General features: G+C 43.9%; 1 protein-coding gene across 1 annotated transcript; it reads left to right on the forward strand.

Annotated features, from left to right (window-relative positions):
* The first annotated feature begins 808 nt into the window (after positions 1–808).
* On the forward strand, positions 809–2531 carry LOC133900571 (nod factor hydrolase protein 1-like). Its single transcript, XM_062341751.1, has 2 exons — positions 809–2216; positions 2303–2531. Exons 1-2 carry the CDS (start codon positions 1055–1057, stop codon positions 2473–2475), a joined length of 1335 nt encoding a protein of 444 aa, XP_062197735.1. The 5' UTR covers positions 809–1054; the 3' UTR covers positions 2476–2531.
* Positions 2532–20862: the final 18331 nt, after the last annotated feature.

Genomic DNA, 20862 nt, shown 5'->3' on the forward strand with positions numbered 1-20862 from the left:
GATTCTAACGAGTAGGTCTACATGTATGAACGGGTGTAGAAGTTTGTATTCGTCGAACTAAACTGTAAGGTAAATCTCGAATCAAACTTCCTCTTAGATTAAATTAAAGACATATATTTATATCTACCGAGTCAAACTAAAATAATAAAAATAAATATATTCATCTTAAAATTATAGGTATCCGTCCACCAATCAACCCAACCAATCAGCCCGAGAAGTCTCTGCAAGGTTCCTCCTCCTAGTAGTACCGACACATAAGACGACACAACCTCACAACTCTGACAACATAATTGACACTGGGGACACATGACTTGTAGGTACCTGGTCTGTAGTACAAGGAACCATTAACAATGCAAGGAGTAGTTACTGATCCTCTAAAAGAACAGCACTGCCTAAACAGAAAATAGTACCATCACATACCAACCCCATTCAACAACTCCGTCAGATTGCAGGATCAAAGTGGTAGCAGCTCAAATGAAAGCGGCCAACACTCAATTGCAGCCTGACGCTTCACCAAAATGCAAGAGGTTTGAAGTAACAAATTGATAAATGTTTGTTTACTGCTGTTACATGGAAGTAACAGGCTGGTGTGCACAGAGCCTAAAGCAGAGCTTGGACAGTTAACATACATAGATTAAACCAGAAGGGTTCAGAGGGAATTCCAAAATGCCCGCAGGGGGGCCGCCGGCCAAGCATGTCCTACCAGCAGAAAATCCAGATTCATTCATGCATTGCCTGTAGAGACTACAGAGTCAGAGGCACTGCTGATTAAGCCCCAGAAGACAGTGTTAATCTTTTTACCTGCAAGGTAACCAAGAGAAACCATAGCCAAAGCAAAGATGCATGGCACTCCTCATGTCTACCTGGCTGCAGAAGATGGAAGCCAGTGAGACAGCCAAGCAGTGCAATCAGTGATCACCATTCATCTGCTCCCAACAACTCTGAGATTCTCCCCTCCTAATCCCTGCTCCCTCAAAGCGATATTCACCTTTGTAACCACTTCGTCCTCACTCAAACCTCCCACTGCAACCACTTCATCACCACCTCCACATAGATGGAGCAGGCAAGCTTCATCCTAGCCTTGATCTTCCTCGTTGAATTCCTATCAGTTGTTTCTGCATCAACGTTGCAGCAGCAATGCGACGACAGTGGCGGTCCTGCTGGCGTGAGAGCTGGCTACTGGTCACCATCCTCGAGCCGGTACTACCCGGTCAGTAGCATCGACGCCTCCTTGTACACTCATCTCTACTACAGCTCCCTATCCATCGATGAGACGAGCTCCGCCGTCACGCCACCACCGGCCGATGAGAGCTCCCTGCTTGCTGCGTTCTCCAGCACTGTCAAGTCGGGGAGCCCGTCTGTCAAGACCATACTGTGCATAGGCACAGATAGGTACAAGGTGGACGTGTCAAATGCCGCCTTCTCAAGAATGGCTTCGGACAAGAACCTCCGGAGAGTCTTCATCAACTCCTCGGTGGAAGTGGCTCGAGCCAATGGCTTCGACGGCCTGGACTTGTCGTGGATTTTCCCGGCCACACAGATGGACATGGAAAACCTTGGAGTCCTGCTTGCGGAATGGCGGGCGAGAATCGTGGAGGAATCCACCACGAACTCCTTGTCGGAGCCTCTACTCCTGACAGCGACACTTTACTTCTCAAGCCACCTGTTTGGCATGCCTGACAGCAACCTCGACTACCCCATAGATGACATCTCAAGCAACCTCGACTGGGCAAATCTTCTCACCTTCGGCTTCCACGGGAACAGCAACATCACCACAGCTGATGCACCCCTCTATGACAAGTCCTCGCACTTCTCGGTGAGCTACGGGGTCATCTCATGGTTGGATGCAGGAGCCCCTCCATGCAAGCTGGTCATGGGGATACCTCTGTTTGGAAGATCTTGGTTCCTCAGAAACAAGGCCAAGAATGGGCTAGGATCACCAACTGCAGCTGCCGGAACAAAGCAGAGGAAGAGCAACCAGACCGGGATAATTGCATATGCAGAGATAGAAGAGTACCTGAATTCTGACAGCACTATTGTTACCTATGACAACCAGTCAGTGGTAGAGTATTTCTACAACGGTGACCTCTGGGTCAGCTTCGACAGTGCACAGGCGGTGCAGAAGAAGCTAGAGTTTGCGGCAAGGTCTCGGTTGCTTGGTTTCTTCCTCTGGACCATCAGCTTTGATGATTCAAACAGCACAATATCCAAGCAAGGTCAGTAACTACTGAATTCTGCTAACATATGTAACTTAATGCAATCTGCTAATCCTTCAAATTTTGTTGAAACATTGTCTGAGCAGCATCCGAATCATGGCACCAATATGCACAAGGTGGTTTTGGAATCATGCGTTCAGGAGGTCCAAACCAGCATGTTGCATTTAATTCATCTTCAGTATCACTTGGTAGCTGGTATTCAAAAACTCTCAGCTATTTGTTCTCTTCAGTACTTCTATTGATGATTCTATTTCGTTAAGAATATAAGTAAACAGGCCAGAATTGTAAAAATAGTTTCAGATTATGTTCATCAAAGTGGATGTCTAATATATGTTCTACTGTATTTAACTATTTATCGAGTTTCTTCTTGACAATATTTCGTCCTTTTCTAAAACAAGTGTTACAACATATGGACATCCAACACCATCATTCAAGTCACGCTGTTTTCCATTACATTCAAAAGGATGGATGATTTCTTTTTCCTGACTATGCAGTTGTCTTATAGCCAAATACTGCACCCAAAATATTTACTTCGAACATATGCAAATGGAAAATGAACTGAAATGGAAGAGAGATTAAGTTCATGGATATCAGAAAAGGCCTGAAGAACAACCCACTTAGAAGAACTCGAACAAAATATGAAATAAATTCAGGTCAATGTGTTTGGCATAAATATTGGTAATCTCCTTATGGCATGTTTGGAGATTAGGCCCAATCCTTTTGGATTGAGAAGGGAAACATAATTTCTAATCCAATCCGAAGGGGTTGGGTCTAAGGCCTGTCTAGCCAAACAAGCACTTTTCTTCCCAATATAATGATGGCAATAAAAAGAACAGATGTATCGCTCCTGTGGTGAACTGGGTGGCAAAATCAGGTGACTTCAATCCTCATTTTGCCGTACTTCATCTCTACCATGCTAGGCTTTCCTTCAGGTTCTATTGACCAATTACTCAATGAAGTTAAAACAACCGATTCCATCAGAAACACAAGACAATAGGAAATGAACTGGACATTTTCACCACTGCATATTTCTTTTTTTTTTTGAAGAAACTGGAGGGGAAATCTCCCCTACAGAATATATTAAGAAAGGAAAACAAGCAGTCTTTAAAAACAAAATCAACAAAATTAGAAAAGAGCCAAAAACATTAAACAAAAGATTCTGTCCATTGTGATATTGCTGGAATGTAACTAGATTTCACTCGAAGGATAACTATAGTGAATTCTTGAACAAACTTTGTCTGGCATCCTTGCACTGTTGGGTCTTTTCCGTTGAAAATCCAGTCATTTCGCTCTGTCCAAATACACCAAGCCATAAGAATGATAATTTCCATAAAAAATGGGACATTCAGAGTTACTTTGAAGAAATGAGCAATGTCCAGTGGCTCCAAATCTGGGATTAGCAGTCCTAGTAGAACCCAACATCTTTTGGCGAAGCTGCAGTGAAGAAACAGGCGAGTAATCGTCTCTTCTTCCTACCATAAGCGAAGTTCACATGCATAAGAGTCTAGGAACATGTTCTTCCTTCGTAGGATTCTTCTTGTGCTCAATCTTTGATAAGCAGCCAGCTTATGCTTCATTTGGCAGGATGATTTCCATAGCCATGTATTTGCAAATGTCTTGTTGGTCAAAGAAAAGGTCTTCTATGAACAAGTGCGGTGAGAGCCTCTTCTAGAGAGGAGATTCAAGCTTGGAGAAGAAGCCGAGAGGAAGGAGAACCAAATGTGTTGTTGCTATTGATAAGAAAGATCTCTCTTTGGCCTGATGGGGTCTGTATTTATAGTGTCGTCAGGGTGCTTGTATACAAGTTTGCCCTTATAGAGATAGCGATACCAGCTTTCGCTATACCACATGGAACTAGGGTCAATTGAATCACATAGCTTGGGTCTAGACAGAATACTCTTACCCCTATTTAGAAGATATTATCTACTATGGCAAGTGTAATGATGGAAGTGGTCCTAAAGGAGATGTACTAGGCTGACTGCCTATTATGGTGTCGCATTGTCCAGAGTGTCAGGCTGGTCACCACTTGCACTGGATATTAGGATGGCCTTCACTTGCATGGGTATTAAATGCAAGTCACTAACTTGCAGGCGAAGGACGCATAGCGGGCCCCCTCTGGTTAATCTTTTGCCAAGACCTGATAGCTCATCCTCGAGCTCCGGGGTGGCTGCCCTGTCCTTCGGAGGACAGGGGCTCTGGAGAGCCCGCCCAGGCTTTGGAGGGCAGAGGCTCCAGAGAGTCCCAAAGCCTGGCAACCTGAAGGGCCTTCGGAGATCCATGATCCTCATGCATAGGCTAGCAGAGCAAGGGGTGTCGGAGGTCCTTAATGACGACCCCCAATAGTAGCCCCTCACGAGGGCAGCTAGCAGAGTAGCCAGCCCCATGATTTTCAGAATAAGGCCTTCAGTGGTCCCTGGCTCCACATTTGACGGCCTACGGTCCTTTGTCTTGCTCGAGTGGTTTTGGAAGCCCAGGCCAATTGATTTGAACTGACCATCTGGTAACACCTGTGAGGGGGGATTCAATGCGTCCTGCGTTTAGCGGCATGGTCATACCTTATCGAGTAGTTGTGGGACATGCGGTCCCTCGTCGTTGGAGGGTCATGGAGGCGGTTTTGCTCCCCCATGACCGTGATCACGTGGGCAAAAGGAAGGTGATGCGCATTTGCCCGATCTTCCGAAGGTAATATGATAAGTTGATTGGTTGAGTTTCGACATTGATGATCCAAAGGCTCTGACCAAGACAGAACGAGAACCCTCGCAACCACTACACTACTACTCTGTGGTTATCAACCGTACCAAGACGCGGTTGACCTCGCCAAGAAAGCTTTTCCTGCAAGCGAATCGATAACACAAGCAAGAACAGATAGATGCAATCTGAATATTGTTAATTACCAATGAAGTGCTCGAGTTGGAGTTCCACAAACCGAACAAGCGGTGAAACTGTATAAAACAGAATAATCTAAGCAAAATCCAAGCCTAAACTATGACAGCTACTATGTATATATAGGAGGGATGTGAGGAGGTTGACCTAGGGTTGTGCAGCCATAGAAAGAGGCATACACAACCTGGGCTTCGACCCTAACACAATTACAAGACCCAGCTAGGTCCAAAACGATGGCACAACACCTCATTTCTTTGGCTCTGACTAAACTACAAGGAATATTTGTTGAGCTCATATCCATTGGAAAGGGCTCATTGTAAGCTTTTCCAGAATATCCAAGAAAGCCTAAAACGAACTTCGTATGAGAGAGTTATGCTTGTTTTACTGACATGTTGTCCTGCGACTCGATCACGACTACGACTTCGATCACGACCACGACCATAACTAGAGCTCAGCCTCGAGTCCGAGTAGACTTAGTCTTCAAGGGGTAACGTACGGGTAAGGTTGTGGTGCTCCTCCCACGTTCCTAAGTAATAAAACATTACAAGAATTTAGTAGGAATTCATCCAAGGAAGCATGAACATCGAGAAATGAGTTCACCTGGTGGTCTAATTGTCATGCATGTTCTCTTGTAATTGGATCTTATATGATTTGAGAATTATTGACGGTACTGATAGTATCCAAAGGAGCTGTGGGTTCATCAGACAGGGTGTGCGCGCATGCCCAGGAGGAAGTAACTCCCCCTTAGTTTATAAGGTGAGGGTCCCGACTGACTAGAGGCCCTGTTTGACACCTCTACTTCCATCTGCATTTGCTTTAGTTGATGTGCATGGTCGGTCATAGCACTCCCATATTCCATCATCGTTCAGTGCATCTCGCCGCCTTCTAGGGACCATCATGGTTAGCTTCGGTGCTCAGGGCAGGGCTGTCGATGTGCACAGGACAGCAGATGCTCAAGCGGCAGCGATTCCTCCCCAGCTGCTTGGGTCACCACCGGGTGTGCAGCTCCTGTTGGGGGATGGGTAGGCTACGCTAGCACAAAATAAATTTTCTCTACCGCATTCAACCAGGAAGCCATGCGAGTAGGGGATCATGAATCATTACCACTTGACGAGCAGTGCAACGGAAGAAGAGTTGGAGCAGACCAATCCAACGTCGTGCGCGTCAAGTAGTCGATCGTCAATCTCGTCCTGAGCACCTTCCGAGTACTCGCGAGTACGTCCCGAGTACTCCCGAGCACAACCCGAGTACCTCCGAGCACGTCCCGATCACCCCCGAGCACATCCCGAGTACCCCGAGCACCCCTGAGCACGTCCTGAGTACCCCGAGCACGTCCCGAGCACCCCCGAGCACGTCCCGAGTACCCCGAGCACGTCCCGAGTACCCCCGAGCAGATCAGCACCGCAATAGTAGCAGCGCCTCTACGGTATCCACACGTACAAGGATGGAATCGCCGTGCGCCGGTGTGCTAACACCGCGCGCCTGGCTAGGGTTTTGAAGGGAGTTCGGGAATAGGAGGCGGCCAGGGTTTTTGGTGGTAAGATCTGTTTTTCGGAAAAACTCAATGCGCCTTGGCCCCTGCCTATTCTTATATAGAGCACGCTAATGGGCCTTTAATCAACATTAAAGCCCATTATGACTCTAAACCCTAATGGTCCTTTAATCAACATTAAAGCCCATTAGCAGATCCAATCCGCAAACTTGATCGCCTCTAGGGTATATCACCAACAATCTCCCACTTGCACTAGAGTCAGTACAAGTTTTATATTCCATCCCCTTAAGTGTGTGACCCGTTAGGTTCATGTGTAAACGGCCGCTATCCGGAAACCCTTTTCCGAATTGCAAGTCAATAGCGGTACCTAGCAGGACATATTGACTCCCGAATGCACACAAAGATCATATCGGCTGAACCTTGATATACTCATGCACCAATCCCTTTACCACACGATACCAGTCAAGCTCAAGGCGAGATTCGTGCCACCCTTGTGATAGCTCGACCATTCACTCGATCAAGTAGTGGATTTACCATGAATAACTCTTTAATCACATTAGCATGGCCATGCACTTTCCAATCCAACTACCTCGAGGGGTCCAGAGATATCTCTCCCGTTATTTAGGAGGGGTAAATTCCATCTTGATCACTCACATCCCACGACATGTTTCATAACATACCCGAAAGCAACCTTTATAACTACCCAGTTACGGAATAGCGTTTGGAAGCCCCTAAGTGTGTTACTACACATTCTGGAATCAATGATGATCTCAGGTCAAAGGATTCTGTAGGTACACCATTTGAGATAACAACTGATGGCACATTAAAAATAACAATCCCAGCAGTATCTCAGGATGGGTCTATCCAACATCATGTTCTCTAACATGTGTCCACATTACTGATTTGATATCTCCATATCTATGATCCGTGAAACATGATCATCATTCAGTCAAATGTGCTAATCTATAAATCATTATTGTCCCACACAATGATATGAGATTAGGGACTATTTAGAATAACATCATAAAAATAAAGAGTTTCACAAACAAGTCACATACTTGCTGATCAATGTAAATGATAATTATTCATGGAACCAGATAACAATTATCCAAAAGTACATTAGCATAGACAGAACACATTCTCTCACATGCACTAGAGTCTATCCCGCAAGTATCTAATATCCATAGAGCTCAAGTGTGCCTCATGCTTGGGTGTGAGAGAGGCTTCGTCAATGGATCAGCAATATTCTAATCTGTGTGCACCTTGCATATTTTTACATCACCTCTATCAATAATCTCTCGAATGAGGTGATAGCGTCGAAGTATGTGCTTGGACTTCTGGTGCGACCTAGGCTCCTTGGCTTGGGCAATGGCACCACTATTGTCACAATAGAGGTCCATTGGACTGGACGCACTAGGGACCACACCCAACTCAGAAACAAATTTTCTGATCCAAACAGCCTCTTTTGCAGCTTCCGAAGCTGCGATATACTCGGCCTCCATCGTGGAATCAGCAACCGTTTTTTGCTTGGAACTCTTCCAACTCACCGCACCTCCATTAAGGCAAAACACAAAACCAGACTGCGATCTCGAGTCATCCTTGTCGGTTTGGAAGCTAGCATCGGTGTAACCAATTACAACGAGCTCCTCCTCACCTCCATAGACTAGGAACATATCCTTAGTTCTTCTCATGTACTTGAGGATACTCTTTACTATAGCCCAGTGACTTTCACCTAGGTTCAATTGATATCTGCTCGTAATACTTAGAGCATAGGAGATATCTGGGCATGTACAAAACATAGCATACATGATGGACCCGATAGCAGAAGCATACGGGATCGCACTCATCCTCTCAAGCTCATCAGATGTCAAAGGACATTGATTTTTGCTGAGAGTGATGCCATGTGACATTGGCAAGAAACCTTTCTTGGAATCCTGCATATTGAACCGATTCAATACCTTGTCAATGTACGTGCTCTGGCTTAATCCGATTAGCCTTCTCGACCTATCTCTATAGATCTTTATGCCCAATATGTATGCTGCCTCTCCTAAATCTTTCATTGAAAAACTCTTTTGCAATGAAGATTTAACAGCATCGAGTATTGGAATATTATTTCCGATCAATAATATGTCATCCACATATAAGACTAGAAACACAAGTGCGCTCCCACTAGTCCTTTTATAAACACAAGGCTCTTCTTCATTCTTGATGAAACCAAACCCTTTGATCACTTCATCAAAACGAAGATTCCAACTCCGAGAAGCTTGCTTTAGTCCATAGATGGACTTTTGCAGCTTGCAAATCTTTCCAGCATTTTTCGGATTGACAAAACCTTCAGGCTGTGTCATGTACACATCCTCACTTAGGTTTCCATTAAGGAAAGCCATTTTGACATCCATTTGCCATATCTCATAGTCGAAATATGCAGCAATTGCTAGGAGAATCCGAATAGACTTTAGCATTGCGACGGGCGAAAACGTTTCATCATAATCAACACCTTGAATTTGCTTGAAACCTTTCGCCACCAATCGTGCCTTATAGATGTGAACATTTCCATCAACGTCTATCTTTTTCTTAAAAACCCATTTACACTCGATAGTTTTCACACCATCAGGTGGATCGACCAAGTTCCAAACTTGGTTTTCTCGCATGGATTCTAACTCGGATCTCATGGCTTCAAGCCATTTTTCAGAGTCTGTTCCCACCATTGCTTCCGAGTAAGTCTTAGGTTCATCCTTGTCCAACAATAATATGTCGCGCTGCTCCGTGGTTAGGAACATAAACCGCTCGGGTGCACGATTGAACCTTTCCGACCGACGTGGGGCTGGTGCCTCGACAACAGGTTCTGCAACATCTTGCATACCGAGTTGTGGTTCAATAGGAGCTGAAACATTTTCAAGTGGTTCCCGAATTTCTTCGAGTTGCACCGTGCTCCCACTAACTGTCTTCGCGAGAAACTCTTTCTCAAGAAAGACACCATTCCGGGCGACAAACACTTTGCCTTCTTCCCGGTTATAGAAATAATATCCTTTGGTTTCCCTAGGATACCCCACAAGGAAGAATTTATCAGATTTGGGAGTGAGCTTATCAGACGACAAACGTTTTACATAAGCCTCACAACCCCATATCTTAAGGAAAGACAATCCGGGACGCTTCCCGGTCCATATCTCATATGGTGTCCTCTCTACAGCCTTAGATGGAACCCTGTTTAACGTGAAAGCAGCAGTTTCTAGAGTGTATCCCCAGAAGGACAGTGGAAGATCAGATTGGCTCATCATCGACCGGACCATGTCTAACAAAGTTCAGTTCCTCCGCTCGGACACCCCATTCTATTGTGGCGTACCCTGTGGAGTCAATTGTGGAACGATTCCACATTGCCTTAGATGATCACCAAATTCATGGCTCAAATATTCACCTCCATGATCTGATCGCAGAAATTTAATTGTCTTGCCTATATGATTTTGTACTTCATTCTGGAATTCCTTCAACTTTTCAAAGGATTCAGACTTGTGCCTCATTAGGTAGATGTAACCATATCTACTAAAGTCATCGGTGAAAGTAATGAAATACTGAAAACCACCTCTAGCTGTAGAACTCATCGGTCCACATACATCTGTATGTACTAGGGCCAATAATTCATTTGTCCTCTCACTTCGACCAGTGAAAGGCGTCTTAGTCATCTTGCCAAGTAAACAAGACTCGCATGTATCAAATGATTCGAAATCAAATGAATGTAGAAGACCATCTTTATGGAGCTTCTGCATACGCTTCTCATTTATATGACCTAATCGACAATGCCAAACAAAAGTGGGATTCAAATCATCAAGCCGAGGCTTCTTTGTATCAATGTTATAAATAGTTATATCCTCAAGATCCAATATATATAATCCATTTACTAATGGACAATTACCATAGAGCATACCATTCAAAAATATCGAACAACACTTGTTCTTTATTATGAATTCATAGCCATCTTCTTCCAAATATGAAGAAGAGATAATGTTTTTGCCCAAGGCAGGAATATAATAACAATTATTTAATTCCAAAATTAATTCTGAGGGTAGTGATAAGGAGTAAACGCCAATGGCCAACGCAGCAACTTTTGCACCATTACCGACGGGAGCATCCAATTCGCCTCTTGCACACTTCCTAGTCCTTTTCAGTCCCTGCAACGATTTGCAAGTATGAATCATTGATCCGGTATCAAATACCCATGAATCATCAGGACGAGTAGCAAGATTAATTTCAATAACATTTATACCTGAAGAGGAAGTCTTACTTCCCTTCTTCTTTTTGAGTTCTTCCAAGTACAATTTGCAGTTCCTCCGCCAATGACCAGTCTTATGGCAGTGGTGGCAAGTGTCAGAAGTGGCAGGGCTAGCCTTGGGCTTTCCAACAGGTTTAGGCTTAGAACTCGAGATCTCATCCGAAGTTTTAGCCTTGCCCTTGCGCTTTCTCTTCTTGCTATCCTTTTGAACTATCATCACATGACTAGAGCTCTTCTTAATGCTTTCCTCAGCAGTTTTTAGCATCCCATGCAATTCAGCCATGCTTTTCTCCATGCTGTTCATATGAAAGTTCAAAATGAACGGCTCGAAGCTCGCAGGGAGCGACTGGAGAATTACATCCGTAGCCAACTCAGGGCTAAGGGGAAAACCAAGTTTTTCCAGGCTCTCAATGTAACCAATCATTTTGATCACATGAGAACTGACTGGACTGCCTTCTGTTAACCTGCACGTAAACAAGGACTTTGAGGTGTTGTACCTCTCGGTCCGAGCTTGGTTCTCAAACATGCCTCGGAGTCCCACAATCATATCATGGGCATCCCTATTCTCATATTGCTTCTGAAGCTCAGAGGACATACAGGCAAGCATGAGGCAGCTAACATCTAGTGAATTGTTGGTGTGCTTCTCATAAGCCCTCCGATCCGCGGCAGGAGCATTATCAGCTGGTTCATCAGGATAGGGGACCTCTAGAACATATTCTTTTTTCTCTTGTTTGAGAACAATTCTCAGATTTCTATACTAATCAATAAAGTTTGTTCCAGAAAGCTTCTCTTTTTCAAGAATCGATCGCAAATTAAAACTGGAAGTGTTACTAGTGGCCGGTGCCATAATCTACAACAGAAAATGCAGGTTCAGCACTATGCCTATGTGAATCTTCTATTAAACAATTTAATAAAAGATACTCCACTATATGTGTTTTCCCTCTAACAACATATAGAGGATCAAGATCCATATTCAACTAAGTTCTAGTGAGCTTTGGCATCACTGCTAAAAACTTAGTGACATAGGTAAGCAACGCCTTGCTAATCACATCCCTATGTGACTCTTGTTTGTTGGGTGGCATCGAATGCCCCGGTGCCCAACACCATGCCCCAAAGCCCAAAACCGTTTTGATAGCTTTATCAAGTAAACCAATACTATGCGTGTGGATGTCCGACATCCACTCTAACTGGTTAAGATAAATGATGGCACCCTGCTTTGGCAGACCTACCACACAATGATCAAAACCTTTGTAGGTGCAGCTATTGGAAGGGCATCAATTACTCTTAATTTTTCTGAGGGAAACTACTTTATCATGAAAATCATATCCACCACATATAAAACATGAAAGAATAGTATGACAGGAACATAAAAATATCACATGCAATCATATTAACTGTGACATAGTATGACCCCTTCACATGGTGATCTTCATCGCCACGGTTCCTGTCCTCCGGGTCTTCATGCTTCAAATCTTCATGATCTTGTTCTAGTCTATTACACCTAATAGCACTAGATAAATTACATGAGAAGAAGCATCACAAGTCGACACGCAGGCCGTTATACAATAACATGACAGCCTTGGGCTGCAATTAACCATGACACGCAGGCCATGAAAAAATACACACATGCATCACATATCACAAGGCCATACCAGTCACAACATTCTCTGTAAAAACGAGTTAAGCATAGAATCGAATTCTAATGTCGCGATGGGATCATGTTATTACAACAATCTATGCGTGTACGCGACGGCGGTCCCGTATGAAATCGCTATGAAAATCTCATCACATCGATCGTATCGAGCCAATTCCGAGTCATTCATAATGCCTCAATTTCCATTAGATCAATCCCATTGATCATCGCGTGAGGTTTTTCCAGAAACGATGACAGCACACATGACCTCGATCTGCTGTTCTCCCGACCATGTCGCGATGCACGCAGTTAGCCCCGATGGTGATTCCAGCCGGTAGGGGCAAGTCGCACGCAAAACCAGATGGGAGATCGAGCTAATCTTTTTAGCTATGTGGTTTCATCGACTGGCATCTCATCCGATCTCTAATTCACCTAACCAACCGTGCATTGATCAATCCATCATATGAACTGATCAAAAACAATAGATCTAATCTATTTCTATCACATATCTTCTATATGTGACTGATCCAGATTGAAAACTACGCAGGATGGCTCTGATACCACTGTTGGGGGACGGGTAGGCTACGCTAGCACAAAATAAATTTTCTCTACCGCATTCAACCAGGAAGCTATGCGAGTAGGGGATCATGAATCATTACCACTTGACGAGCAGTGCAGCGGAAGAAGAGTTGGAGCAGACCAATCCAACGTTGTGCGCGTCAAGTAGTCGATCGTCAACCTCGTCCCGAGCACCTTCCGAGTACTCACGAGTACGTCCCGAGCACAACCCGAGTACCTCCGAGCACGTCCCGAGCACCCCCAAGCACGTCCCGAGTACCCCGAGCACGTCCCGAGCACCCCCGAGCACGTCCCGAGTACTCCGAGCACGTCCCGAGTACCCCGAGCACGTCCCGAGTACCCTCGAGCACGTCCCGAGTACCCCCAAGCAGATCAGCACCGCAATAGTAGCAGCGCCTCTACGGTATCCACACGTACAAGGATGGAATCGCCATGCGCCGGTTGCTAGCACCGCGCGCCCGGCTAGGGTTTCAAAGGGAGTTCGGGAATAGGAGGCGGCCAGGGTTTTTGGTGGCAAGATCTGTTTTTTGGAAAAACTCAATGCGCCTTGGCCCCTGCCTATTCTTATATAGAGCACGCTAATGGGCCTTTAATCAATATTAAAGCCCATTATGACTCTAAACCCTAATGGTCCTTTAATCAACATTAAAGCCCATTAGCAGATCCAATCCGCAAACTCGATCGCCTCTAGGGCATATCACCAACAGCTCCACCGGGCTAGTAGGAAGTATCCCAGGTAGACCAGCGCATTAGGGGAATCTGCCATTAGTGAGGTCGAGCTCGACCAGATGGCCAAGGATGGGAAGACCCCCTCTAAGTTTGTCGTCCAGGCACCGCGGGATGAAGCGGTTTTGGAGCCTTAGGGCCACGAAACTGTGGTGTTTGAGGTCTTTTTCAACGTGGGCCTTGGCTTCCTAGCAGTGCTGCTTCTCGAGGGGGCGCTCACCTTTTTATGTAGAGCTACCACGGCTTGTGGTCAACGCGATTGCCTGCCTGGCTATCTTTGAATGGGCCATGTGGGCGTAGGGATGTGAAGGGAGAACAGAAGACTTGGACGGAGGATGGAGTGACAAAGGCTCTCAACTTTGATAGCGTGAACTTCCAGCTTTGGATGGAATATCAGGATGCATTAATGACAAAGGCCATCAATAACCGGTGGTACTTTGGGTGGTTGGAGTGGTGGTTCTACTATGATATAGGCGTCGAGTCCCCCCTTCGTTCTACGAATCGGGATGTTGAGTATGTTTGGACCCCCAGTGGCGGAGATCTCTGATGCCTAGCTCCCTTTGCAATTTGCGCTTCTCTAAAGGGTTGCCCTAAGGATGAGCATGCGTGATCTCGTGAGGAGTTCACGATATTGTGTATCTGGCCCCTTCGGGTGGACTGGGAGCACATCTTTACACAAGGTGGAGACAACAAGCCGAACGTGTACTTCAGGCCCACCATCAGTTCAGGTGAGTCTTCCTCATTGTATATCTTTGACTTCACGGAGGTGACACATCTTTTTCTTTCAGAGGATTGCCTTCCCCCGAAGCGAGCGGCCAAAGTCATGGAGGAGTTATTGGGCCCGCCTACTTCCACGGAGTGAGACAGCATATGGATCTAGTTGGGAGCTAGAAGCAGTATAACCGCATCTGTTTCCACCTCGGGGTAGTGGCTCTAGCGTGTCAAGATCCGGTAGCACCTAGAGTCACCGAGAATCAAGGGTGAGAGGTTTTTGGTGCCACGTCCTCCGAAATCCTCGCAAGCCCTTTTTGGGCATGTCTCCCTCCTGATTCTAAAGGTTCACTAGCCAGCTCAGTGATTGAATCGTCTGAGGCAGACATGGGTAGGGCAAAGCGCCAGAAGTAGGTCACAGACGCCATTGGCGCTTGCAACGTGTTTGGAGGTGAGACCCAGCTCGATGGGAAGGGTCTAGCCCCTCCAGACCTATCTACCCACGGACAGAGCTAAACAGGGGGTGAGGCCTCCCTGGATTTTGATATGGATTGGGGGTTCATCAATTCAAACGACGAGGATGTCACAGGCCCCTCTGATGAATCGAGCACAGAACCTGGTGAGACGTTATTCCGTTGGTTTATATCTAGCCGTAGCATTGTGCCAGGATCCTAACTTGCGTTCTCGAGGTGTTTCAGTGGTCACTGAGATAGACCCGTCTGTGGCCCCTGCTCCAAAGGTTCCAGAGCCCTAGCAGAACGTGATGTGAAGGTGATATACCATAGAGGCAATCATAGAGATGATTGTATCACAAGTCTATATTCATGTACTACCAAATAATATGTTATTCCAAGAATGACTATCATTTACATTGATTGGCAAGTATGTGACTTGTTTATGAAACTCTTTATTTATATCATGATGTTATTCTTAGTCGATCCCTAGTCGCATATCATTGTGATGATACATAAGATCAGCACATGTATTGATTGATGATCACGTTTCATGTATCATAGGTATAGAAATATCAGGTCAATAATGTGGACATTTATGTTAGAGAACATGATGTTGGATAGGCCCACCTTGAGATACTACTGGGATTGTTATTTATGATGTGCCATCAGTTGTTATCTCAAATGGTGTACCTGTAGGATCCTTAAACCTAACATCGTGATTGATTCCCAGAATATGTAGTGGCATACTTTGAGACTGTCAATCGCTATTTGGTCACTGGGTAGTCATAAAGGTAGTTTTCAGATTTGTCTTGAAGCATGTCATGGGTATGAGCGATCAAGATTGAATTTGCCCCTCCTTGATAACGGGAGAAATATCTCTGGGCCCCTCGAGGTAGTTGGATTGAGAAAGTGCATGGCCATGCCAATATAATTAAAGAGTTAATCATGATGAATCCATTATTTGATCGAGTGAATGGTCGAGCTATCACAAGGGCGGCACGTATCTCGCCTTGAGCTTGACTGGTATCGTGAGGTAAAGTGATCGGTGCATGTGTATATCAAGGGGCCATACTATGTCACAGTTAATATGATCACTTGTGATGCTTATTTATGTTCCTATCATGTTGTTTTATTCATGTTTTCTATAAGATGGATATGTTTACATGATAGAATAGCTTCCCTAAAAAAATAAGAATAATTGATGCCCTTCCAATAGGTACACCTACTTAGGTTTTGATCATTGTTTGGTATGTCTTAACTAGTAAGGGTGGGTGTCGGACATCCACACGCATAGTGTTGGTTTACTGAACAAAGCTATCAAAACGGTTTTAGGCTTTGGAGCGTAGTGTTGGGGTCAGGGCATTCCATGCCACCCAACCAAGAGTCACATAGGGATTTGATTAGCAAGATGTTGCCTACCCAAGTCACATAAATTTCTAGCCATGATACCAAAACTCACTAGAACCTAGTTGAATATGGATCTTGATCCACTATATGTCGTTAGAGGGAAACGATTTCAAAATATATAGTGGGAGTATCTTTTGTTAAATTGTTTAATGAAAGGTTTACATAAACGTAGTGCTAAACTTTGCATATTTATTTCTATTGTAGATCATGGCACCTAATGTTAACGCCAATTCCAGTTTTAATTTGCGTTCGATTCTTGAAAAAGAAAAGCTATCTGGAACAAAATTTATTGATTGGTATAGAAATCTGAGAATTATTCTCAAACAAGAGAAAAAAGAGTATGTTCTAGAGGTTCCCTATCCTGATGAACCAGCTGATAATGCATCTGCTGCTGATTGGAGGGCTTACGAGAAGCATACAAATGATTCACTCGATGTTAGCTGTCTCATGCTTGCCACTATGTCCTCTGAGCTTCAGAAGCTATATGAGAACGCGGATGCTCATGATATGATTATGGGACTCCGAGGCATGTTTGAGAACCAAACTAGGGCCGAGAGGTTCAACACCTCCAAGTCCTTGTTTGCGTGCAGGTTAATAGAAGGCAGTCCAGTTAGTCCTCATGTTATCAAGATGATTGGTTACATTGAGAGCCTAGAAAAACTTGGTTTTCCTCTTAGTTCTGAGTTGGCTACATATGTAATTCTCTAGTTGCTCCCTGCGAGCTTTGAGCCGTTCATTTTGAATTTTCATATGAATAGCATGGAGAAGAGCATGGCTGAATTGCATGGGATGCTTAAGACTGCTGAGGAAAGCATTAAGAAAAGATCTAGTCATGTGATGATGGTTAAGAAAGATAGCAAAAAGAGAAAGTGCAAGGTCAAGGCTAAAGCGTCAGATGAGATCTCGAGCTCAAAGCCTAAACCTGTTGGAAATTCCAAGGCTGGCCCTGCTGCTTCTGATGTTTGCCACCACTGCCATAAGCCTGGCCATTGGCGGAGGAACTGCAAGCTATAATCGGAAGAACTTAAGAAGAAGAAGGAAAGTAAGACTTCCACTTCAGGTATAAATGTTATTAAAATTAATCTTGCTATTCGTCCTAAAGATTCATGGGTATTTGATACCGGATCAATGATTCATACGTGCAAATCATTGCAGGGACTGAAAAGGACTAGGAAGTGTGCAAGATGTGAGATGGATGCTCGTGTCGGCAATGGTGCAACAAGTTGCTGCATTAGTCGACGGTGTTTATTCCTTATCGTTACCCTCAGGATTAGTTTTGGAATTAAATAATTGTTATTACATTCCTGCCTTAGGCAAAAACATTATCTCTTCTTCATGAATGGATTATATATTCTAGATCTTGAGGATGCCCTTGTCTATAACATTAATACGAAGAAGCCTCGGCTTAATAATTTGAATCCCACTTTTATTTGGCATTGTCACTTAGGTCATATAAATGAGAAACGCGTGCAGAGGCTCCATAAAGATGGTCTTCTTGATTCATTTGATTTTGAATCCTTTAATACATGCAAATTTTCTTTACTTGGCAAGATGACTAAGGCACCTTTCTCCCGTCAAGGAGAGAGGTTGAGTGAGTTGTTGGCCCTGGTACATACTAATGTATATGGACCAATGAGCTCTATCGCTAGAGGTGGTATTCAATATTTTATTACTTTTACTGATAACTTTAGTAGATATGGTTACATCTATCTAATGAGGTACAAGTCTAAGTCATTTGAAAAGTTCAAGGACTTTCAGAATAAAGCACAAAATCATCTTGGCAAGACAATTAAATTTCTGCGATCTGATCATAAAGGTGAATATTGGAGCCATGAGTTTAGTGATCATCTAAAGCTATGTGGAATTATTCCACAATTGACTCCACCGGGGACGCCTCAATGGAATTAAGTGTCCGAACGGAGGAACATGACTTTGATGGACATGGTCCAGTCCATGATGAGCCAATCTGATCTTCCATTATCCTCCTGGGGATATGCTCTAGAAACTGCTGCGTTTACTTTAAATAGGGTTCATCTAAAGCTGTAGAGAAGATACCATATGAGATATGGACCGGGAAGCGTCCCGAGTTGTCTTTCCTTAAGATCTGGGGTTGTGAAGCCTATGTAAAATATTTGACGTTAGACAAGCTCATTCCCAAATCAGATAAATACTTCTTTGTGGGGTATCTTAGGGAAACTAGAGGATATTATTTTTATAACCAAGAAGAAGGCAAAGTGTTTGTTGCCTGAAACGGTGTTTTTCTGGAGAAAGAATCTCTCAAGGAATATCCGTGGGAGCATGGTGCAATTCAAAGAGATTCGGGAACCATCAGAAAGTGTTTCAGCTCTTACTGAACCACAATTGGATATTACAGAACATGTTGTGGAGACACCAGCTCCACGACGGTCGGAAAGGATCAGTTGCGCACCTGAGAGATTTATGTTCCTAACCACGGAGCAGCACGATATATTATTGTTGGACAATGATGAGCCTAAGACTTACTTGATAGTAGTGGTGACCGGACTCTGAGAGATGGCTTGGAGCCATGAGATCCGAGATAGAATCCATGCACGAGAATCAAGTTTGGAACTTGGTTGATCCACCTGATGGTGTCAAAGCAGTTGAGTGCAAATGGGTTTTTAAGAAAAAGATAGACGTTCATGAAAATGTTCAGATCTATAAAGCACGATTGGTAGCAAAAGGTTTAAGACATATTCAAGGTGTTGATTATGATGAAACATTTTCGTCTGTCGCAATGCTAAAGTCTATCCCGATTGTCCTACCAAATGCCGCATATTATGACCATGAGATATGGCAGATGGATGTCAAAACGACTTTCCTTAATGGAAACCTAAGTGAGGATATGTACATGACACAACCTGAAGGTTTTGTTGATCCGAAACATGCTAGGAAGATATGCAAGATGCAAAAGTCCATATATGGGTTGAAGCAAGCTTCTCAGAGTTGGAATCTTCGTTTTGATGAAGTGGTCAAAGGGTTTGGTGTTAGAAAGAATTAAGAAGAGCCTTGTGTTTACAAAAGGGCTAGTGGGAGCGTACTTGTGTTTCTGGTCTTATATGTAGATGATATATTATTGATCGAGAAAGATATTTCGATGCTTGATGATGTCAAATCTTCATTGCAAAAGGGATTTTCAATGAAAGATCTAGGAGAGGTAGCATATATATTAGGCATAAAGATCTATAGAGATAGGTCGAGAAGGCTGATCAGATTAAGCCAAAGTAATTACATTGACAAGGTATTGAGAAGGTTCAATATGCAGGATTCCAAGAAAGGTTTCTTTCCAATGTCACATGGCATCACTCTCAGCAAGAGTCAATGTCCTTCAACCGCTGATGAGCTTGAGAGGATGAGTGCGATCCCGTATGCTTCCGCTCTCGGGTCCATGATGTATACCATGCTTTGTACATGCCCAGATGTCTACTGTGCTCTAAGTGTTATGAGTAGATACCAATCAATCCCGGGTGAAGCTCACTGGGTAACAGTAAAGAATATCCTCAAGTACTTGAGAAGAACTATGGATATGTTCCTAGTCTATGGAGGTGAGGTGGTGCTCGTTGTAAATGGTTACACTGATGCTAGCTTCCAAACCAACAAGAATGATTCAAGATCACAATTTGGTTTTGTATTTTACCTCAATGGAGGAGCAGTGAGTTGGAAGAGTTCCAAGCAAGAAACGGTGGCCAATTCCACGACAGAGACCGAGTATATCACAGCTTCTGAAGCTGTAAAGGAGATTGTTTGGATCAGAAATATTGTTTCTGAGTTAGGTGTGGTGCCTAGTGCTTCTAGTCCAATGGATCTCTATTGTGACAATAGTGGAGCCATTGCGCAAGCCAAAGAACCTAGGTTGCATCAGAAGTCCAAGCACATACTACGGCGCTATCACCTTATTCGAGAGATTTTAGATCGGGGTGACGTGAAGATATGCAAGGTGCACATGGATTTGAATATTTTTGATCCGTTGACAAAGCCACTCCTACGGCCAAAGCATGAGGCGCATATGAGAGCTATGGGTATTAAATACTTACATGATTGACTCTAGTGCAAGTGGGAGATTGAAGGTGATATGTCCTAGAGGCAATCATAGAGATAATTGTATCACACGTCTATGTTCATGTACTGCCAAATAATGTGTTATTTTAAGAATGACTATCATTTGCATTGATTGGCAAGTATATGACTTGTTCATGAAACTCTTTATTTATATCATGATATTATTCTTAGTCGATCCCTAGTCGCATATCATTGTGATGATACATAAGATCAGCACATGTATTGATTGATGATCACGTTTCATGTATCATAGGTATAGAAATATCAGGTCAATAATGTGGACATTTATGTTAGAGAACATGATGTTGGATAGACCCACCTTGAGATACTGTTGGAATTGTTATTTATGATGTGCCATCAGTTGTTATCTCAAATGGTGTACTTGCAGGATCCTTAGAGCTGAGATCATGATTGAT

This window comes from Phragmites australis, chromosome 19 (assembly GCF_958298935.1).
Source record: "Phragmites australis chromosome 19, lpPhrAust1.1, whole genome shotgun sequence".
NCBI lineage: Eukaryota > Viridiplantae > Streptophyta > Magnoliopsida > Poales > Poaceae > Phragmites > Phragmites australis.

Coding starts and splice junctions, on each gene's coding strand:
- LOC133900571 (XM_062341751.1), top strand. CDS start 1,055: ATGGAGCAGGCAAGCTTCATCCTAGCCTTGATCTTCCTCGTTGAATTC. Junction 2,217..2,302: donor CAGCACAATATCCAAGCAAG/GTCAGTAACTAC, acceptor TTGTCTGAGCAG/CATCCGAATCATGGCACCAA.